At 26.7% G+C, this 25,408-nt stretch overlaps 1 protein-coding gene across 1 annotated transcript in view; it reads left to right on the plus strand.

The window, feature by feature from the left end:
• The first annotated feature begins 530 nt into the window (after positions 1 to 530).
• LOC100210028 (lysine-specific demethylase 4A) overlaps positions 531 to 25,408 on the plus strand; it is a 94,018-nt gene continuing 69,140 nt past the window's right edge. The window contains exons 1-7 of the mRNA XM_065818480.1: positions 531 to 741; positions 4,503 to 4,608; positions 12,258 to 12,333; positions 12,594 to 12,899; positions 18,075 to 18,124; positions 19,169 to 19,272; positions 19,419 to 19,556. Coding sequence (XP_065674552.1) covers positions 619 to 741; positions 4,503 to 4,608; positions 12,258 to 12,333; positions 12,594 to 12,899; positions 18,075 to 18,124; positions 19,169 to 19,272; positions 19,419 to 19,556 — 903 coding nt within the window. The 5' untranslated portion in view covers positions 531 to 618. The remainder of the gene's footprint in view (positions 742 to 4,502; positions 4,609 to 12,257; positions 12,334 to 12,593; positions 12,900 to 18,074; positions 18,125 to 19,168; positions 19,273 to 19,418; positions 19,557 to 25,408) is intronic.

Below are 25,408 nucleotides of genomic sequence, written 5' to 3' on the forward strand. Positions count from 1 at the left end.
AATATCTAAAAAGACTTTAAATATGATTTAGCTGTACATTATAAGTAAATTTATAAAATCATTAGGAAGAAAGTAGAGCAAAAACCAATTTAAAGTTTGTGCACCTTTAGTTTTTTTACAACGTTTTCTGATTTTTTAAAATTTTTTATTATGCATAAATGTTTTTTTGTATTCCTTTAGTTGAGCTAATTTTTTTTATTAAAGCGCTGTATATGCAAAAGATAAAGTTTTTAAATTTTTGCCATTAAATATTTGTAAATATAATTTTTAAATTATAATTACTAAAATTCATTAAATAATAGTATAATAAAAATAAATCTTATAAAGATAAAATTATTAAAAAATCTTTATGTTCATAATTTTAGTTTGTTAATTTTTCTCCAAAATAATAATAATAATAATAATAAAAAAAAAACATTTCCATTACAATTTTTAATTAAAAATTATTTTAATTAAATTTAAGTGTTAATCCTAATGTTAAGTGTTAATTTTAATGTTAAGTCCAATCCGCTTGTCCTGGCATATGACGTCATGTTATATAAAAGAATAAAGAATCGGAACGACATATATTTCTATTTATTTATTTTTTAACCAAAGAGTCTATACTATTTGTGTAGAATGTTTGAGAATGAAAATTCTAAAATCATGGTATTTAGGCCCACTTTTGAAGAATTCAAAGATTTTCCTAAATACATAAGTTATATGGAGTCTAAAGGTGCACACCATGGTGGCATTGCGAAGGTTTGTGGATATTTCATTTACAATTTAATGAAACAAGTGTAATAATATTGTTATATATGCAGAGTTTTTTTTTTTTAAATCTGTACGCTCCTAGGTTGGACAGGATTTAGGTGAGGAAAACACCTGAGCAGGAGCAATATATGCTTCATAGATTTATAAGCTGTAACTAAAAGTCTCCAACCTGTGTGTAAATGCAAACCCACATTTTTTATTTATCTTGTATTTATTGTCATTCAAAGTAAGATAAAAGTTCATATAGTAAATAGTATTTTCTATAGCAGCCTTTAAACATGAGTTGTTGTCTTAGACTCTCAGATTTCCATTAAAGTAAACAAAGGCAAAGGCACAAAGTTCAATTTTAACAACTCAAAATTGTAATTAATTGCAAATTTAATGAGACAAAAACTGTGAAAATTTTATTCTCTTTTGAAATTTTCATGCTTTCCAGTTATTCTCTTTTGAAATTTTCATGATTCCAAAAAATCAGGGTGTTATAAGTCATTATTGTTTACAAACACGTATGTTATTTTCCACCCCTTATTTTTTAGCTCATAAGCTCATAAAATGAGATATTTTTGATAATTTGAAATAAATTTGATGGAAGAAAAAACTTAATATCTTGCAGTTTTTAAAATTTGTGTCATTTTATTTAATAGTTACTACACGAAACAAAATACTGAGGTTGGTTTTAGTATCCTTATCTTAGACAGTAAATAATGTAACATACATTAAACGTGTGTTACATTGTTAACTGCCTAGGATAATGAATAGATTTTTGCTAGTTCCTCCTTGATAGTGGCTATGCAACTCTTCCTGTTATCTCATAATAAGCATACAGCTTTCAGTTAAATGGTTCTGAGGCTGGCTGGTAGTAAGGTTTCCCAAACTCTGTGGTAATTCTCAGAGAGGCTGATTCTATCATAGGTGTAAAATATTAGAGTATTAACAGTACCATGTTGCCCATGGATGGTTTCCATGTTAGTTCTTTTGGTGTGCATTTTCGAGGCCACATAAGGAGCTTTAAGTTACAATTTTGGGTTATTAGCAGGACTGAAACTACTGCATGGCACATTGCTTGGGATACTGTGTTCTATATATGAGTTAGTTAAGTTCTTTTTAAACTTATACCATGCCTAAAGTAACCAAAAATTTTTAACTTATAAAAACCATCACCACCATCTAACTGTTTCAATCTTTCGCAAATATTTGTGAACTTTGATCCATTTCTTTCCATCAGTTAAATCTTGCCTCTTGCAAAATTCACCAGACTTGCTTGCTTTTAATGAGACTAATTTAAGTATGGTTGTTCCTTTTTCAAATCTCAGTATTGGCAGGCACTATTCTTTAGTTTACATTCCAATAGTCACATGCTTGGCTTAGGTGTTTACTTACACATAAATTCACTTATTTGGCTAGAAATCAGGTTTGAACCCTCTGACCATTCTTTTATGTGCTTCCGCTTAGCACCTTTTCACTCATTCGCCTTTCTCTTTGTTCCTTATTGTTCTTCTTCTTCTCAAGACTGCACTCTTTTAGGTGTAATTTCTAATCAAATTGACAATACCCTTTCTCTTAATCACTTTGCCAATATTGTTGTTATTGGTGACTTTAATGTTCCTCACACTGAATGGCTTAGCTCTAACACTACTGACCCTGGTGGTACTAAAGCCTATAATTTCTGCATTTCTCAATCTCTTATTCAGATAGTTAACTTTGTGACTCGTTTTCCAGACAAATTTAATCACTTACCTTCACTCCTTGAAGTATTTATTGCCTCTGACCTTAGCTTGTGTTGAGTTTCTTCTTGTTCTCCTTTAGGTTGTTCTGACCATGCAATTATCTTTATCTTTTATCTTGTACTTCTTATTTGGACTCACCCTTTCACCACACTTCTTGCTCTTACCCTAAAGCTGACTGGGATTCTTTTTGTGATTTTCTTTGTGATGGTCCTTGGGCTGATGTCTTTTCTATCTCCTTTTTCTCATTGCAAAAAATCAATGTAAAAAGGTGCTGTTTGATGCTAAGCTCCATTATTCCCAGTTTACTAAATCTTGTATCTTATCTCAGAAGTTAGGCTCTAGTGACTTTTAAAAAATTCAAGAGCGTTATTAGAAAAGGTAAGTCAAACATTTTAATTCAGTTGTTAAAATTCAAATTCATCTCTAATTCATGGGGCTGACCTTATTACCTCTCCCAAAAATAAGGTAAAACTATTTGCAAAGAACTTTTCTTCTAATTCATTTCTGGAATCTTATGGACATTCTCTTCATTCCATTCCAATAAATGAGTTAACTTATTGTTAGATATTCAGGTCTTTGAGTCTTTGATTGACAAATTTTTAACATCACATCATGAATATAATATGGTTTTTAATCTTCTTATTCCACGGTTGACTTGCTATGACTGAAAGATTTTATCGTGCATTAGATGGAGGGTGATCGCTCTTGACATATCTGAAGTTTTTGATAAATTTTGGAATGCTACATAAGCTTGCTTCATATGGTATACCTTGGAAAATTTTTTGAGATTATCATATCATTTTTTTTCTAACTGCTTTATTAAAGTCATTTTTGAAAGCCAACGCTTTTCTTCATTTCCAGTTATTTCTGATGTGCCTCAAGGTTCTATCCATAATCCTGAATTGTTTCTTATCTAAATTAATGACTTCCTGACAAACTTACATCTAAAGTAGCTCTATTTGCTGACAAATCAACTTTATACTGAAAAAAAAAGTCTTCTCTTTTTGATCTCATAGAGCAGGTAGCTGATCTTGTATCTGATCTCACTTTTGTAACAGTTAGGGACTTGCAGTGGCTTGTGAATTTTGACTCCAGCAAACTCAATTATTAACTGCAAACAACCATTGCAATAGTGTCATCATTCCTATATTAATGAATAATCCTCTCACTGAGTCATCTTTTTAGCATCTTGGATTATTGTTCACTACTGACCTCTCATGAAAACCATATATACAATTGATTGCAATGTTAGCAACTGGTAAGGTTGTTTCTCTTTATTGTGCTTGCCATTATCTTACTACGGATTCCATTCTCTACCTCTACAAATCTCTTATTTGTTTCTGTATGGAGTACTGTTGGCATATTTGGCCTTGTTCTTTAAATGGTGCTCTTTTTCTTTTAGATGAAGTTCAAAAATGCATCGTAAATGTAGTTGGACCTGCTTTATCTGCTGAGCTTCACCCTCTCTCCCATTAAAGTTATAAAGTTGCATATCTTTCTTTTTCCTACAAATACTATCATGGTTGCTGCTCAAAGGAGCTATCATCTTTAGTTCCATCAACCAAAACTTGTTCTCGCTTGACTCATCATTCAATAGCAAGTCTCATTCTTTTACTGTATCTATTTCTGCATGCTCTAAAAACTTTTATTCATCTATTTTTATTCTTTGCCTTTTAACCCTTTGGAACTCTTCTATCTTCATAATTTCCTGACTCATGCAACTCATGCAACTTTTCAAGTCTTCTGTCAACCGTTTCCTTGCTCTTTAACTCATTCTTTGTTATTTATTAACTCCCAACTTAATAGTGGTTGCTTGCAGCCTTGTTGGGAGTAAATTTTTTTAACCAACCAAATTCAAGTTTTAGTATTGATTTTTAAATTTAATAGGTAAAATAAAACTTATTTAAATAAATTTTGTTAAATTAAGATTTATAAAGTAATTAAACTAGTTGTAAAATTTACTAAAATAAGTAAGTAAATAAATAAGTTTAAATAAATCAAAGAATTTTATTGTTATTGAAGGTTATTCCACCTAAAGAATGGAGACCTACCCAGAAATACAACATGAATAATATTGGGAAAATTGTCATCAAAACTCCAGTTTCACAGACAATTACAGGGCAACAAGGCAAGTAAAGTTGTCTTATAATAAAAAAGAAGTTTATAGATTTGAAAGTATCAAATTGAACAACACAGTTCAATTTTATATTAGAATAGATTTTATATTAAAATATATTTTATGATTTTGATATTTTTCTATATTTTATTAAATATTTTTTTCAAGTTTTTCAGTAGTTTCTGATAATTTTATAATTGAATAAAAATGTATTTTTTGGTTGTATAAATTAAGATAACATTTTCTATATAAATTGTTTTATATATGAACATTTTTTTTTTCAACATTTACAACCCATTTTTTGACTTAAACGTTTGACTTAAGGAGAGAGAAAATTATTATATTAACTGTCTGAAATGTGATAACAGTATTTCATACAAGGAGGTATAGCAGATTTATGGTATTTATATGAGGCCAGTAGTAAAGGATTCAGTAGAAGACTAAGTATGAACGTCACCATCCATCAATAATTATTAGCAGTAAACAACACAGTTTTGTTTGTTGTTAAAAATCACCAGCCGCTGCAAGCCCCAAGCAGTCAAACAAGAAAGATTGGCTGCCTAATCTAAGCAATCAAAAAGCTATGGCTTTTTGTAAAAAAGCTTATAGTTGTGTCATCAGCCTTTAGATTAAAAGAACTTTAGATGTAAGATTATCAGGAAGCTCATTAGGCAATTGACTACAGCGCCTAACAGCACTTGGAAGTGCTTAACAGCACTTGGAAGCTCATTAGGCAGTTGACTTCAGTGCTTAACAGCACTTGACTACAGATGGAGCTATGCGTTGTCCAGGGTTGGCAAAAAAACCTTACTTAAAAAAATCCAACCAAAAAAACCCACCTTAAAAAACCCAATAAAACCATATCAAAACACCATAAAAGTTCCTACACATCAAGTTCAGGTACACATTGTTCTAATAAAACCACGATTTAGGGCATAGCTTGTCTGTATCTAATTATTTGTTTTTTTTTTAAATGACATTTTTTTATCAAAAAATTTGCAATTTTAGGAACTATTCTTCAAAATCAGAAAGAAAGGAAAATAGATAAGGTTATAAAACAAGTTATACTCAAGAAAACCTAGAAACAGCTGTAAATAAAATGAAAAACTATGGATTTATTATAAGAAAGGCTGCTAAAACTAATAACATTCCATTAAGAACACTACATAAAATAGTAAAACTATGGGATCAAGTTTCAAAAAAGCATAGTGGACAAACTTGAGTTGATAGTTCAAAAGAAAGTTTATTTGTTCAAACAATTACTTATATGACTAACTAGAGTAACAAAGTAGAAGTGATTAAATGTCTTATAGGAAAAAAATAAAGACCCTGTGGTGAAGACCAGCTGTAATGGTTCTTAATGAATCTGTTTTAGATGTTCTTAAGAACAATATTAGCTTAGACGCAAATCTACTTTAAAAACGAATCTATCCATAATCTAAAAAATAAAAACATGTAGTGTTTATAGTCACCCCAAATTAGGCCAAGGACTTTTCCAGGAAGCTGGATAGTATAATATTCTTAAAAAAAAATTGCAATTAAGATAACAGTTTTCTCCTATAATGCAAAAATGTTTAAAAAGCATTCAAAGTCACCCCCATTGGCGGTAATCTACAAGGTTGCAACACGTTGCAAACTTGAAAATTACATTTTATAAACTTGCACAAATTAATTTTTGAAGTAACATGTTGAACATGTTAGTTAAAAATTAGTGAAACATTCGGCTCACAATCAAGTGTTTGAGGTTCAAATCCACCTGCACCTCTAAAAATATTGTGCTAAATCTGTTTTTCTGCGCAACCCTCTTGTTTAAAAGTACGTTTCTGAATTTAGTATTGAGAGAGAGCTGCAAATGAAGGAACTCTTAAAAAAACGAGTAGCTTCCTTAATTGTAGTGGACACGAGTAATAGGGAGGTGAATTTATTAAGTTAGAAAAAAAAATTACAATACAGAAACAATAATAATTTGGAATTACGGTCAGTTTTTTTTTTAAAAAAACAAACATTAAAACCCTAAAAAAAAACCATTTGTATATTTTTAAAAAAACCTGGGTTTTTTCCAACCCTGGTGTTACCCCATAAGTTACTGGAAATAAAGGAAAGTATTATTTACAGGGCTTGAATTAAGCGTATAGCAATCACAGATCTTGATTGCTTTTTGCAACTTTGCAATTAGTTTTTTCTTAAAAAATTTTTTTTGTAATTTTGTTTTCATTATAATTATTTTTTTTTCTAATTTAGCATATTTTTGGCATTCTAAAAAGTATTGAATGTTTTTATCTGAGGTTTTAATTAGTGGTCATGCATAAAGTATGTCATGCTAAATTTGACTTTTAAATAGAAGTGCGATTGTTTGTTCTTTATTTTCATTACATATTTTCATTCAATAATAGTATAAATATATTCAAGCGCTTTTAAAATTGACTTCTTCTATTTTAAAGTAAAATTAGTGTGATTTACTTTACATTACAGTAAATTTATCTTTATACTAAATCAAAACAACCAGTTAAATACTCAACTATTAAATATACTTAATATGCTTAAAGACATTTGTAATACCCAGGGTCATTCCTGGTAATTAAACATAGAGTTACAGTAACAATATCAGATTTAGGAGTTAGTTTAAGTGATGAAGAAAGTTTAATTTAAATCGTAAACATTTTTAATAGTTGAGTATTTTTTGTAAAAGCGTCATTATTTTTTGTTTCTTGAAAGTTTAAAAAGTAGAATTAGCACTATTGCAAATATTAAGTGAGGAAACAAAAACTAAATTTAAATTTAAAAAATTAAATTAATCAAGTTCTGTTCAAAATATTTTTTTTTTCAAAAAAAAAAATTTGAGCATATATACTTAGACTTAAGGAAATATAATTCAACTTATTAAACCAAATTTTATTCTCTCACTTCATTTTATTGCAAAACAATTTGAATGAAAAATCATCAACTTAAAAACAATTTGAATAAAAAATCATCAACTTAAAAACCATTGGAATGAAAAATTAATTTTTTATTACTTAAATTTTTAATAGTAGGCTAGATCAAGAAGCAGTAAATTAGAAAGAACATGGTATCTAATAAGTTTAATATTTTTTTGAAACAAACTGGTTTGTTTTTTGATTTGATCTTACTTATTTGGTCTATAGATAGAGCATTAGATATAGCTTTTTTTTTTTTTTTAGTTTTTGAAAAAACATCAAGTTTTATGATGATAATATTTTCATTAAATCTAATTTATTAACTAGAATAATGCATTTACTTTGTTTTTTTTTAAACACATTTTAGTTTTTTAATGTAATAAGCTGTATAAAGCAGTAACAAAACAGCGTAACAAAGTTGTTTTGTATTAACAAAAGCTTTTTATATTGACCAAACAACTTTGCAGTATTGTTTTAAAAAGCTTTTTACAATAATAGTTTAATATGGTTCAAAAATAAAATGTGTTTTATCATCAACGTGAATTACCCTCATTACCTTCATTATAAAATAACAGAAAGAGTTGCCTCTATCAGGGAGACACAACCAAAAACTCATGAGCCAAGTCAGGGAGATACAATTCATTGTCCTAGGCAGGAAATAATGTTAACATCTACACTAGCCTATTAGTTGAAAATGGGGCATGTGGCTGGTCAACATAGATTTTCTGCTTTTTTTAAAAATGGATATGGATATAGATCTTAGTCTAGAAAACTTTCTACAAAGCAGTAGCTAAATGCAGTTGACATCTGTCCAAGATAAGTTTTTAATTGAGAAAATCTCTAGCCTTTAATCTACCAACAGCAGCAAAGGAGTAAGTATTTAAAGTCAACTCAATTTCTTCTAGCTTTTACCTATAAAAGCAGATCCTATGAGATAAGTTGTACTGGATTACATGTTACCAACATCAGGGTGATCATGATGAATCTAATACTACCTGACCTAGTAACTATACAGCCCTCAAAGTCGGCATTCGGTAATGCTGATCTAACTGCCAATCTAAGAGTGTTTGAGGTCGGCAAAAGATTGCCTTTCTTGTTTCTAGGGAGTTTCTAACAGGGATCAGTAATATGCAGGGATCAGGGATCAATTTATATGCAGTAATTAGTGTCTCATCTAATTAAAATGCTATTCAATATTTTGCATTGTTAAAATATTATCATTACACATGAAAGAATCTGTGGCATTAAAATAATAAAATTTAATTTTTCATAAAGAAAAATATCTTAGCTAGAAATCCATTCCATTTTTGTTTGAAAAACAATGCATAGAAACATTTATTTTTGACTTTACTTAATGGTACTATTTTTGTGTAATATGAGTAGGATTAGGACTATTGTAATTGTAATTGTAATTGTAAAAATTAAATACAATTACACATTACAATACAATAATATTGTATTGTAATATTACAGAAACAATAAAAAAATTTTATTTTGGTATTGTATTGCTGTGATAAAAAACAATTACAGTAAGTATTGTATTGTTTCTTTTCTAACAATACATTAAAATTCGAGAACTATTAGTATTAAGTATTGCATTGTTTTAATGAAATAAAATTACAATAACTATTGCATTGTTTTGATGAAAACAATTACAATAACTATTGTAGTGTATTACTTTACATTAAAGTAGAAAAGCTAACGTATTTTAACATATTTATATTCATCTCTGACGAACTTACTATTATTTTTGCTATTTTTTATTTACGGATTTTCAATATATTGCAAATTTTATCTTGTTATGTATTTCTAAGCTCTAAATGGCCACAAAATATTGCCTGGCTGATGATAGCCTTACTATTATGAAAAATAACATTTATGAATTATTTTATTCAGCCCTTTTATTTTTTCCTCTTGATATTAATGCTGCAAAGGAACCTAAAATATATATGAAAGTTAACTTTAGTAACACAAACAGTTAAACATAATAATTCTTCTTAAGTAAAAATGTTAATGTCTTTTATTACAATAACAATATATTGTTATTGTATTACAAAGACGAATTACAATACAATATTTATTGTTATTTTAGTGGGTCATTACAATACATTTTTTTTTCAGATATTGTTATTGTTTTATAAAGATGAATTGCAATACAATATTTATTGTTATTGTATTACAGAATTACAATAGTTGTAAATCACAAGTATTGTTATTGTTTCTAAATTAAGTTAATACAATAACAATAATTATTGTTACTGTAATTGTTTTTATTACTATTACAATAGTCCTAACCCTAAATATGAGCATGCTCAGATTACCAAGTGTTTTTTATTAATTACCTAATTTAAAGTCCTAAAAGTGCAGTGGTTTTAATTGCTTTTTAAATAAAATCAAAACATAGTAAAATTTTTTAACATTTTAACAATACTAAATGTCTTCTGTATTTTAAATAAAAAAAATTTGTAGTTTTATCATTTAAAGGTTTGAATTAATAAAATTTAAAAAATAAGAAAATCATTTTTTTGTGTGCGTAAAACAAGGTAGTATTGCTTCAATAAAAATTGGCTTAAAATTTGATCTTTTAATGAAAAGTTTTGTTAATAAAGAATCATTATATGCCACAAATTTGTTCTAATTATCTGCTTGGTATTTTTGTATTGAATTAATGTTATTTTTTTGGAGCTCATTTAAAGTGCTCATATACCAAGTGGTCTGGGTAATATGAGCATTTTTGCTGCTTTTTTAAAACCTCTGTGTTTTTAAGAAAAATTTCGGGTGTCCAAATTTTCAAGTTGATTATGAGTAGTGATTCCTAAAAATATTTATTTGTCAAAATTTTGGATCCAGCATAATTATTTTTGAAAATATTTCAATTTTTGCTTGAGGTGCTCTTAATACCCTATACATTTTTATTATATAGCTAGTTTACAAAGTTCTGTTGTCTGAAAATATAGTAATCTTTGAGGTAATGCAATAGTTTGGCAAAACTTTTTTCAAAAGTTAAGCAGAGCTTAATAAGTACAATTTATCATATTGGGATAATTTATAGAAAGACAACACAACAAATTTTACGACTACAAAAATAGTAACAGTCAAAACTTTCATAATTTAATTTATTGTTTAAACACCAGTTATGTTCATGTTCAAGAATGTTCCATGGATAGTCCTAATATTAGTAAGTCGTTTTTACAAAAGCATAATCAAACATTACAGTCATAAAATTTACATCCAATTATTGATATTGGAACATTTGCTCTCCATCTATTGAACTTATTAATAGATGTATATATGTATATATAAATTAGTAAAAACACTTATCTAATTTTTGATTGCTTCAACACTGTGTTTCACCATCAGTAGGTTCATCAGGAAGAATCCTTCTTAAAGATTCTTTCTGATGAACCTACTGATGGTGAAACACAGTGTTGAAGTAATCAAAAATTAGATAAGTGTTTTTACTAGTTTAATTTATTATTGCTCTCTTCTTTTAGAACATTGAGCACTCTGTTTGTAGAATACACAACATAATTTATATATATATATATATATATATATATATATATATATATATATATATATATATATATATATATATATATATATATATGTATATATATATATATATATGTATATATATGTGTATATATATATGTGTATATATATATGTGTATATATATAAGTGTATATATATATATGTGTATATATATATATATATATATATATATATCTAAATTATCTTAGTGTATTTTACAAATAGAGAGCTCAATCTTCTTAAAGAACAGAGCAATAATTAATTATTAAAAAACACTTATCTAACTTTTATCTTCGACTTGAAGTTTCACCATTGCTGGATCATCAGGAAGAGAACTCTTCCTGATGATCCAGCAATGGTGAAACTTCAAGTCGAAGATAAAAGTTATATATATATATATATATATATATATATATATATATATATATATATATATATATGTATGTATATATATATATATAGAGAGAGAGGCTTGGCCAGGAAGGCATACGATTTCGAGTCTTTATATGACCACGCAAATAATAATTTGTTTCAACGATTTAACCACGGTTTTTAACAAATGCCCTGAAAAAATCGGTTTTTAATTATGCTAAAAATAAATAACTTAGACACGTTTATCTTTACTAACATTTTTATATTAGCAAAATGCTTTTAAATAAAGGAGCTAATGATTATAATTAAAGTATCGCTGAAAATAGTATAAATTTCTATTTATGTTATTTATTATATAAGATTTTTTTATAAAATAAAAAAAGTAAAAATTATTAAAAAAAAAATTATTAAATTTTATAAGCGACGACTTTAAACAGCGATGGTCTCTTTAATAGATTTTATATAAGAATCATTAAAGTTAATTCACTCAAAAAGTAGAAAGATTATGTTGAGAAGAAATAAAAAAGATAAACTTTTTTTAAAGCTGTTTGAATTAAGTAACTATGATCTTTACTAATGTTTTTATATTATTGAAACATATTTAAATAAAGTAATTAATCACTGCTTATGATTTTTTATAAAAATATTAACAAATGATACATTTATATAAGTATGTATTTTTTATTATAAATGTCTTTAAATAAAAAAAAAATTATATCGACTTTTTAAATAAACGATTTAATTATTTTTTTCTTTTGTTTACGTTAATGCGAAGAATTGTTAAGAATCTTTTTTTTAATTTTTTTTAATCGCTAACTAAAAATATATGTATTGTTTAGGAGTTTTTCAATTGTTCAATATATCTAAAAAATCTATTACTGTGAAAGATTTTAAAGAGCTTGCTGAATCAACAAAGTGAGATATTTTTATTTTATTTTGTTTCATTTGTGAATCTTTAAACTACTCTTAAAGTCTACAATTCTGGTTTTTGCGCCTCATGCTTTTAGTTAAAACTAGTTGCACATAATTTATTGATGTCTGTTCAAATTGTCATTATACTGTGTCCTACATTTAAATTTATTATGCCTTCCATTGGTGTGGTTGTTAATGTACAGGTTTTTTAAGGCTTTAATGTGCTGTTTTAATTTTCTATTTGAAAAATTTATTTCTAACAGATATAAAACACCAAGTAGTAAGCCAGAAGATCTTGAGAGAGATTTTTGGAAAAATTTAACATTCAATCCTCCTATATATGGTGCTGATGTTCCAGGAACCATATATGACAAAGACTGCAAATACTGGAATATAAATAAGCTAGGAACTATACTTGATATTTTAAATGCAAGCAGCAAAATAAAAATTAAGGGCGTGAATACCGCATACCTATACTTTGGAATGTGGAAGACAACTTTTCCTTGGCATACAGAAGATATGGATTTGTACAGCATAAATTATTTACATTTTGGTGCTCCTAAGTCATGGTAGGTTTTATTTAACTTTTTATGTACTGTACTTTAATGCGTATATTTAATTAATAATTTAAATACATACGCTAAATAATAGATTTAATATATAGTAATAATAATTTTTATTTAAGGACTTTTTTGAACTACCGCAATAAGATAAATTACTGCAAAACAAGTTTAATTTACTAATTAAAACAAAAACAAATCTAGAAGTTTTATTTTGTAAATGTGCATATAGTGGAATGTCTATTTTGTTTCAATTTTTTTTTTTTAATGTTACATTTTTTATTATCATTTAACTTAAATTAATTTCTTTCTTTTCTCAACATTTTTATAAATGAATTAATTAAAAAATTAATTAAAACATGTTTTTTGTTTTTTTTCATTAATTCTCAAAGTTTCGGCTTTGCAAATAATAATGATTTTTTACTTTTAAAAAGTTATTAGCCAACAAAAAATAGAACTTGTTGCAAAAAAAAAAAAAAAAAACTTAAATTAATCACTTTACCAGGGCTTTTTTTTGTGGCAAACAAAGATTTAGGTTTTCAAGTGCAATTTATTAAAAAATATTTACCTTTGCGCTTTCACTTGCCTTTTGACAAAAAATTTAAACGTATGCTTTATGAACATTTTTGATGCAGTGTTATAAGTTATAACATGTTTACGAGGAATCTAACTTTTTGTAAAAAATAGAAAAAAGGAGGAAGAAAGACCGAGAAAAAAAAAGTTCTATTTTTTTAAATTTAAATAACTTTTTTAATCAAAATTTTTCTAAGTTATAAGGAAATTTCTGTTGTCACTTTTTTGATATCACACAATCTGTTAGTTGTATAAAGCTGATGGAACTATTATAAAAAAATATTTTTCTAAACTATTATTTTCGCAAAATAAAACTTTTAGATATAAGCAAAGAAATTGCAAGAGCTGTATTGCTTCAAGTGTATAACTTGTAATAATTAATTAAATTAAAATTTTCTTCTATGGATATAACTAAAATAGCTACCATACATCAGACATTTTTGGTACTTGTCCGGTAAAAAACAACATCTGTCAGTCATTTTGTCCAACCCATATTTTGTTTGCATTTATTTTACAATCATTTTAGTTGTTCCAAAGTTATTAGTAAATTCATTATAGTATATAAGCTTTATTTTTGAGCTTTTTATTTTTATACAAAACAGAAAATGAACATGAACACGCATTTACATTAATAAAATACATCATTTTTTTTAGCTAATTCATTTTTTAAAACGCTCAAAGTTATCAAAATTGCTAACTGCTGTTTTTGAGTTGTAAAAACAAAATATTTTTGGTGTAGTCAGAAATAATGTGCTATCTCACTTCTTTCCTTTAAGTAAATTTTTTTGATACCTTATAACTTAAAAATAAAAAAGAATAATCATTTTTGTCTCTGATTATTTGGTGATTTAGCTAATTTTTGATTATTTGGACCTTTAATGACTACTTTCTACATCAATTTAAACTGTCACCCAATTTTAACTGAAGCTAACCTTTTACTTAGTTTGTCTGATAATGATAGATTAAAAAAAGTTTTTTCTAAGTATTCAACCAGTAATTGCCTACAAACAACCAAACTTATTGAGACAAATAATGTGCTCAAAATTTTACTCAACGTCATCTATCAAAAAAATTGGACTGTTCAAATGCAAAAACAGTCAATGTAAAATTTGCCGGTTATATTTACAAGAAGTTTGAGACATCCATGGCACTATTTGGAACATTAAAAGTCACATTACATGTAATAGCAAAAATGTCATTTATTATCTAAAATGCTTATCATCTAATGGACTATCTACTTATACTGGAAAAACAATCAATTTAAGAAACTGCACTAATGGATATATTTCATAAACAAAAACAATTTCAACTAATACTTCCTTTTATAATAACATAACAATGATAACTCATAGTTGCAAAACTGCAATTAAATATTTCTATTATATAACTTTTTACATATATCAAAATTGTGATAATAATATTTGCAATAGTACTACTGATGATAAATACTGAAAGGCCTCTAGTACTATCTTCTATTCTTTTTCCTTCATATATATATATATATATATATATATATATATATATATATATATATATATATATATATATATATATATATATATATATATATATATATATATTTTTTTTTTTGTTATTCACCTCCTCAAGGCCGATAAGGCCACTACAGACAAGAAGGATACTTAATAGTGGTTATAACCCTCTCTCAGCTCTATAACTCCGAAACACGAACCTTGACAAACAAGGCCGCTGCGCGGAGAAACATGTTGATATATATATATTTATATAAAAAAATTGTTTAACTGATTATTTATGTGCTAGTAGTCTTTTATTTCAAAATCAGCATGGGTTTGTGCCAAATAAATCATGGATTACAAATTTATTGGAAACTGTCGATCAGATCTCATACTCAATGGCAAGAGGCTATAGTGTATATATGCTTTATATCTAGATTATGAAAAAGCATTTGACACACCTCATAATTTTATGCTTTACAAACTTTCTGGTTATGGTATCTCTTATATGCTTCTTAATTGGATAATTCTTTTCTTTCTAACAGAACACAACGAGTTGTCATGGGTTTCGCTACTTTAGATTGGTTACCAGTCACTAGTGGTGTCCCATAAGGATCTGTTCTAGCACCTCTTCTATTCATCTTATACATCAATGACATTACAGACCTTATTGGCAATCCATTGAAGTTATACGTCAACTTTTGGCATTTGCATTTCACATAACCTCAAATGGGACACTCACATTGAAATTATATCATCTAAAGCTAACTCTGTTCTCAGTCAACTAAAGAAATCTTTTATTTATAAAAACGCTCATGTTTGGAAGAGACTATACACATCCCTTTTCAGACCTCACCTTGAGTATGCTGCTCCTGTATGGAATTCTCTTTCTGCAAAAGTCCAAAACTGCGCCACCAAAGCACCGTCTCGAAGAGCCCTGTCTAGCGAAGCCAGATTATCATTTCTTCACCTCACCTCACTAAATAAAAGACACATTCGAGGTGATTTAATCTACAACTTCGTATTTATTAATAACTTAGAAAATGTTTATTGGCTTAACCCACAAATTGGCAATCCATCTGTCCAAATAACTCAATGACACTCAATGACAACATCTCATCAAAGAGTTCTTTAGTGCTTCAGACCTGTAAATTTTCTTGGTCTAAACCACAAACAATCTTTTAAACATAAAAAATACTTTTAAAACATAAAAAATACAAGTGTCAATTATCCTGCCATAAAAAAACTCTTTAGATGAGCGTTTTACACTAGTTATCCATTTATTTATTTACAACTTTACTTATTTGATAAAAATTTGATAAAGAGCTATAAAAGCTTTTACTGCTTATAAAAAATGTTTAATATTTTTTTATTTTTATAGAATGCAGGAATTTCAAAAAATATTACACTAATTAAAAATTCAGTCTAACATAAAGTATTATTTCTCTCATGTTAAATTTCTTGTGTTAATACTTATAATACTTTAAGTATTTATATATATAGTATTGCATTGTATTTATAATCAAGTATTAAGTTATTAACTGCTATTAAGTAAGATATTTATTACCTGCTATTAAGTATTATCTCTTAACAATATTTAACATCTCTTTACATTACAATGATAATTAACTTAACTACTACAAGCATTAAACCTGGAATAGTTTCAATAACAAGTTATGCAAGTATGTTGTGATTTTTTTTATGTCATAACTTTATTACTTTGATTGCAGTAGTTTTTTATTAATTTGTGTTTATACAAATGAGTTAATTCATCCCTTATATTGGAAAATAATAATAGGTGACACTGTTGATGAAAACTTTGCCAATGCTATTTTTATTGCACTGAAATTATTTTGTTTATTTTGTTTATTTACTTTAAGTCTAATAATAAAGCATATATAAAAGAATGGAATGTAATAATTTATAAAATTAATTACATTTTAAATAAATATTTATTAATTTAGTTACTGTAAACATAAGTTTTTATTAAATACGCAACATTTTTCAAAATAAATAGCTAGTCTGAATAAAAACAGCTTGTTTAAAAAAACGTAAAAATATTGCGCATCATTTATTTTACTATTGGGTTTATATGCTTAAAGTTTTGGAAGCACTTTATTTTGCAAACTGTTAAATTTTTTTGGATGTTATATTGCAAACTGGCAAAGTATTAGATTTTTAAATGAATCTATATATTATATTAACAAGCCATGATAGGAGTAAACGAGTGCGCAAGCAAAAACAAATTGTGTAAAATAGCGAGCCAAGAAAGCTGCTCACCTAGACAGCTTTTTGCGTAAGTTACTTTTATTTACATGATCTATTATATACATAAGCTGGTTTTTTTATTGTCATCGGTGTTTGATGTAATAATAAATTTATTTAAAACTTTTTAAAACATAATTTATTTGGTTAAAATGTACATAATAAATTTATAATAGAATTTATTTAATGATAAAAATTGTATTATCATAATATTCCAATAAAAACATAAATATTTGTATAAAATAGAAAACATAATATATTTACTACCATATATTTTTATTGAAAACAATTTTAAAACTTTATTCAAAAACAGTTTAATTATAATATCAAACTCATTCATTCAAAGTTTAATTACAATCATTTTTTCTTTTCCTCTTGTTCTAAATTTCTATACTAAGAGCAAGTGACAGAGTAATATGCGAAGTTCTTTTAAATGCTATTTTTAAATTTTATTAATGCAACAGTAATAGTTCTTATAACTTTTCTCATAACCGTTTAGAATATTAAAATATATTTTTTGCCTGCTTGTTTGTCACCCACAGTTTAAAAAAAACTCATTAAAACAAATTTGATGTTTCAAGAAAATTTCTTAATTTTTTACTTTTCCGCAAACCAAAAATAGCAGGTGTAAACCAGCTAATGCTCTCCTGCTATGACTTTTATTAATCTATGTATAGATACTTACATCATTGTTGAATGATGCAATTCATTCTTTTTTAAAGAAATATAAGGTTATGTGGCTTTTATTTCATTAAAAATTTTTGTAACTTAAATCTGTATTGAAAAAAAAAAACTTGAAAAAAATGTTAGAATTAAACAAAGTTTCAATTAAATAAATTTATAATTGTAAATTTTGTAAACATTTTTTTTAAAGGTATGCTATTCCTCCAGAGCATGGAAAAAGGTTAGAAACCCTTGCTAAAGGTATGAACAATAAAAATTATGTTTCATTCTTTTAACGGCTTTTACAGTATAAAAAAATTTTTGCTTTTAAATTAGACTTGCATGTTTACTTTATACAACACAAGAAAACGAGAAAAGAGAAAGTTGTAGAGCTGAATAAAAAGAATAGTGTAGAGCTGCTGTCTGAAATACTGAATTTTAATACCAGAAAAAGTCATGACTTCCACTTAGGACAAAGTTATGTAGTTTAAATGTTGAAACTGCTACAAAAATAATAAAATTCTGTGAATAATGCTTTGTTGAATCTTTTTTGAGACATAGTTAGTAATTAATTAATAGACAGATAATTATTTGTGTCTGAATTAACTTTACTAAGTTTAATTGACATAAAATAGTCTTTCAGTTTCAAATTCATGTCTTTTCAAGAATATTTTTGAATTTTTGATCATTAAGAAACGTTTATATTTTTTTGAATCATTAATTAGATGTTTCATTGTTTTTAAAACATTTTATTAAGGCAGTGATTTTTTCTTTTGGCTTTGTTCCATTAATCTTGCTACTTATAAAGCTACATTTTGAACTTTCAAATATTAATTACTCTTTTTCTTATATAATAATAAAAATAAGTGAAATTTAAAATACTTTTAAACTTTAATTTTCACTTACGGATTATGTGCAACATGTCACTAAACAATAAAAACGACAATTAGTGGTAATGTCATGAAATATTGATTGTGAAAAATGTGAAGTGTATGTGAACTAATTACAAAAAAAAAAATTAAATTGCATCATGCTGATACTTTGACTCGTTACAAAAAAACTTGTCATTAACATAATTGACTTGTTATCTTGTTGCCAAATTTGTCTTAACCTTGATCATCAGTGTAAGTTTTTATAAATACCAACATAATTTATTTTAAAGGCTTACCAACATAATTATCTAATTGTAAACTGTAGTTTTTAACTTAAGTGCTATTGAGTGTTCAATCGATTTAAAGGATTTTTTTCTAGCAGCGCATCTGACTGTAGTGAGTTTCTTATTGTGTTTTTTCAATTGTTTTATAGGATTTTTTTCTGGCAGCGCATCTGACTGTAGTGAATTTCTTCGTCATAAAATGGCTATTATTTCACCTCATGTTCTTCGAAAGTTTTCAATTCCTGTCAATAAGGTGAAGTATTTTTTAAATGGTAATTTTTTTTGTTCTGGTCCAAAACACAAATATCAATTTTTTCTCATTTTATATTTAAACTATATTCATATTGCTGTATTGTATTCATATATATTTAAATTCTATTTATATTTAAAAAAAATTAGATCCTTCAAAATGAAGGTGAATTTATTATCACGTTTCCGTGTGGTTACCATGCAGGATATAACCAGGGTTTTAACTGTGCTGAGTCAACAAACTTTGCATCTGAAAGATGGATTGACATTGGAAAGAAAGCATTGTATGTAAGTTAAAATTTAGATATCAAAAATAAATTATCAAAATATAAAACTGTTTATTAAACCTGAAGTTACACATATATACTATTAAGAAAAATATTTAACAGTTTTTTTTTTTCTTAATATGTATGTAAGTATAGTAAAAGCTGTACACAAATACATATATATTAGTAATATATAAACATATATATTAAATACATATATAAATATATTATATATATATATATACATGTATTTATTTATTATATATATATATATATATATATATATATATATATATATATAATATATATATAAATTATATATATATATATTATATATATATTATATATATATATATTATATATATATATATTATATATATATATTATATATATATATATGTATATATATAAATTATATATATATATATATATTATATATATATTATATATATATAGTATATATATATATTATATATATATATATGTATATATATATATATATATATATATATATATATATATATATATATATATATATATATATATATATATATATATATATATATATATATATGTATATATATAATGCTCTATTAAATAATAAATAAATCCTATTTAATTGTTATTGAGCACTCTTATACATACATACGAGTTTTTGCATTTGATTTGCAAATACAAATAACCTATTATATATTTATATACAAACAAATACACTAGGGTATATATATATATATATATATATATATATATATATATATATATATATATATATATATATATATATATGTATGTATATATATATATATATATATATATATATATATATATATTGGGGCTCTCAAAAAAAATTTTTTTTTTCAGATTTGATTGCATAGTTGTTTATTTTGTGCCATTTGACATAGTAATTAACTGTGCAAAAAATCTTTCCAATCAGATAATGTTTAGGGGGTGCTCAATGACCATAAAGTTTTACGAAAAATGTGAAAAACATGGAAAAAGTAACAAAGTTCCACAAATTTCTAAAACCCGGTTAATTAGATTTTTCAGATTTGATCAGTTTTAATTATCTCTAAATATTAAATTCTGAATACAAATTACAATCTACATCCACTTTAGACTGGTTTATTAGCAGAGAAATTAATGAAATAAAATACTGCAATACGACTAAAGTTCTGCGGTTTTTGTTATATCAGAATTTTTCCAAAATAAAACACTAGGATTTTTGACTCTTTGTCATTGATTAAAATACGAATTATAAACAAAAAAACATATGAGCAATTAACATTTAATTATCGTAATGTTATAGTTCGTGCAATGTTAATGCTAGCGAGGACTATAACTCTTCAGAGTACACTTTCTGGCATCTGGCACTCGCTTTCTGTGATCCTCAACCACCTGAATTAACCTCTGCATTTCAGATTCATTCCTTGTAATCGATTCATTAAACATCGACATTAAAGCCACAGATCGTTCGGCAGCATCATTTACTACTTTCAATGAATATACTAAATTTTTTCCTTCTTGGTATTCTGGGGAATCATTCCAGGTAGCTGGATCGTTGTTGAAAAGAAAATCAATATCCACCTTCATTGACCGCAACGCACTTGCTGAAACTGATGTCACCAGCATGTCCAGAGATTTTTTCTCTAGACTTTCAATGTTCTTTAATTTGATCAACCTTTCAGACCAGTTCTCACCGTGAAATTTCATGTTGGAAATCATTTTTCGCTTCTCTTCCGTTTGAAGTTTGTTTGAAAACAAAGCTAGTGGGACCAATTCTGGTGAAAGGTACCACAAATGGTTTTGAAAGTTCTTGACTGCTGCTTCGGAAATCGTTTTATTCACAACTGCAAACTGCTTAAGTTGCTGAAACAGAAACAAGTCATTAACTGGAGCATCGCTGGCATTTGTGCATGATATCCAAGATTTTACATAAACCAGACTAGCAAATAAGCAAAATTCACAGAGATTTTTTTCCTCTTTTGTGGTCAACTTGAACTCTTCACGAAATAAATAAATCTTAAAACAATAAATAACCTTGGCCATCCAGCGAGCCATGTGATAAGCACCAGGGATCTTGAAATGATAATTTTTCTCTTCTTAATCAGGCAGTTTTCCAAGTATTAACAGACAGAGATCCATGATTTCTTTGTAGTCATCCCTTGGCATTTTAACATGCAGGTTTTCTTTGAGGAATGCAATCACTTCATTTTGTAGTTCTTGCACCAGGGGTATTTTCATTCGAATGTCATCCAGAGGTTTAAAATTTCCTTGATTAACTTTGGGCCAATATTGCTGAAATCTCTGGAAAAGAGGTATGTTGGGACCAGATGATGGTCCAAATAGTGATCCAAACACTCCTGCTACTATGATCTCATGAACATGGTGTCTGCAAGCGAAATATAACAAATTTCTACCTATATGTTTCTCTAGAACTACACATGCACCATTTTTGGAGCCAGTGTTAGAGGCTGTAGTATCAAAACTCATTCCAATAACATCACCAATTATGTCCCAGAAATTAAGCAGATGAATAACTGCTTTTGCTTGGGCTTCTCCAGTTCCAGCTGATAGTTTTGCTATTCCAAGTATTTTGTCAACATTGTGACCTGTCACACCTACAGATAGCCGGTCAACATTTGCTTTAGGGGCTGCAGAATTTGTACGATCTATCATCAGTTTGCCATCCCAGTCAACGAAAAATTGTGGTTTGTCCAAATCGCAGAATTCAGTTCGAACAGTGGCTTCAATATTTGATCGATGATAGGTTCGTTTTCTACGGACTGTAGAACGTGACAATGATCCATCATCGAGGTTCTGTCCACCAGCCCTTGCAATTGCTGCTGCTAGTATAGTAAATTTTGTGTCAGATAGATTAATTCTGTCTAATGTTGATGAAACATCAGGCGAGTCAAGAATTGTATCTAAGATACATTGTCGTTTTGGAGTACTTGCTAAACTTGATTCAGCTGACCCTGAAGAACTTGCTTTACTGACTTGTTGTCTGTAATAAACAGGGATTTCTATCTCAAAATCTCTATCAACCATTTTGTCATTATCAACAGCATCGTTATCGTTGTCATCACTATAACTTTCGTCATGTAAAGGTTCAATAACAGGAACTATTGCACTCGCACCAGATTGTCTTTGCTCTTCTTTTAGCTTACGTTCTCTCTCTGCTTGTTTCCTTGCTTCATTTCTTTCTTCTAATTTTGAAAGTTCTTTGTCCTCTCCAAACATCACCATTTTTCTCTGACATCTCTGATCCAATAAAAATTCTTTATCTTCTTCAATTCTGATCATGGTTTCAGCATCCTTGTGGGCAATGTCAAAAAGTAGGCCAATGGTGTCTGTAAATGATTTCTCTCTCGATTTCTGAGAATCTGACAATCTGGATTTTTTTTTTTTTATTAATTTAAATTCCTGGACTAAAGTTTTCAACTTTAAGACTACATTCGGATGAAATGCTGTCGGAATATGGGCTTTATTCCAAATAATAATCAGTTCATCAACAGTTGTTTTAAGACTTTCAGGCACTGACTTTTTGGTTGAATTAAGATGATAAAAAAATGTTTTTAAAACATCAGATGTTAAGGGAAGAACTTTATCTGGAAGATTTGGCTCTGGTTGTCCAATTAAAAAGATTTTGGTTTGAAGTCGTGTAGAGATAGCAACACGAGATGATGCTGCCATTTCAATGATAACTGAAATATTATGAGAAAATCAAAACTCAATACCATATTATACAAACTTATCATTCAGTTGTTGGTTTATGCAGCTGCAGCAATATATTATAATAATTATTACTAAAGAAATTAAATAAATATTTTCAAATTAGAAATTATTATTATCTGCACTTAATAACAAACAATACACTACCAGACTACCATGCTAGTTTTCTGTAATAGGTTACTAAGGTTAGGTACTATCAAAATATTAATACATTTGTTGTCAAACTGAAATTCCAAATAAAAATAATATTTATACTTGTAAACCTTTTTATTCTGTTTGAACAAATTCTAAATTGAGTTAAATAATAGTATTAAAATTATGAATACAAATTTTAACAAAATTATATAAACACAGTTGTTTTAAACACTAGCAGACATTTTTTAGTCTGGTGCCCTGATGACAGTTAATCTGCTGCACTTTAATTAATCTATATAGCACGCAATCAGACAATATTTCAGTGGAAAAAATCTAACTAACCAGGTTCTAGAAATTTTTGGAACTTTGGAACTTTTTACACGTTTTTGACGTTTTTCGTAAAACTTTATGGTCATTGAGCACCCCCTAAACATTATCTGATTGGAAAGATTTTTTCCACAGTCAATTACTATGTCAAATGGCACAAAATAAACAACTATGCATTCAAATCCGAGAAAAAATTTTTTTTCCTGTGTTCACATGAACAGCCCTAATATATATATATATATATGTGTATATATATATATATATATATATATATATATATATATATATATATATATATATATATATATATATATATATATATATATATATATATATATATATATATATATATATATATATATATATATATATATATATATATATATATATATATATATATATAGGGGAGAGTTGCCATACTTGGAACAGCGCCTTAATTGAAACACTCGAATTATGGCTATATTTTGCATTTTTTTAGTAAAATGCTTTATTTTCTATGTTTTGACATATTTTAAAAGTTATTCCTCAAAAAATGCATGTGCACCATTGATTTAAAGTTTTTTTGTGTCATTTTTTTCGGTGATCAAGTTTTGTTTTCACACTATATTGATTGTGCTGGGTAAACTATACTTTTATAGGTTATATGGTTTTTTGTGTTTAATTTGAAGGGATATAAAATGCAAAATAACATTATAAACTTATCTTATAAGTTGCTGCAAACATGATATTGCAATGATATAACAAAATAGTGCAAAGTTTCCTTGATTGGAACTTTAAAGTTTTCCTTACTTAATCAGTCATAAAATCAAAGGGTTAGAAGTAGTTCAAGCACAATTTAAAAATGCTTAGTAACAACCATAAAACTTATAAGTAATACTTTATTTAGTGATTTTTAATCAATAAATTAAGAGAACGTCAGTCAATTAACACTGCAATCAATTAAGTCAAATTATGGTTAAAAGTATAGTAGGGTTGTCCGTTTGTATTAATCAAATCATAAATGTTTTCATAGTTAAGCCATCATTGGTTAGTAAATATTTATTCCTAAAGTGTTCCAATTAAGGCAACTCTCCTCTGTGTGTGTATATATATATATATATATATATATATATATATATATATATATATATATATATATATATATATATATATATATATATATATATATATATATATATATATATATATATATATGTATTATATATATATATATATATATATATATATATATATATATATATATATATATATATATATATATATATATATATATATATATATATATATATATATATGTATATAATTTATAAACAAAAAAAATAAATAATAGTTTCATGCCTATAGGCTATGAAACTATTAGTACCATAAAAACAATTCATTCATTAGTACCATAAAAACAATTCAGCCCTGTAATACAAAACAAGCAAAAAAAAAATTGGTAAATAAAAAGTTACAGTGCACAGTGGTTTGAAATAATCAAAAAGTGGCGAAAATCCGATATAAAATATTCTGATAATGCAAGACTGTTGCAAATTGATCAAATTTTAAATTCTGAAAGGATTTTTATTTTTAGACCACTTGGCGTTTCCCTGCAGATGCTAAAAGTTTTCAAATTTTTTAGTGAAAAAGCAATAATTCGTACTTTTATTTTATTTCTTAAACCACACCTGTGAACTTCTA

Source organism: Hydra vulgaris, chromosome 14 (assembly GCF_038396675.1).
Source record: "Hydra vulgaris chromosome 14, alternate assembly HydraT2T_AEP".
Taxonomy (NCBI): Eukaryota; Metazoa; Cnidaria; class Hydrozoa; order Anthoathecata; family Hydridae; genus Hydra; species Hydra vulgaris.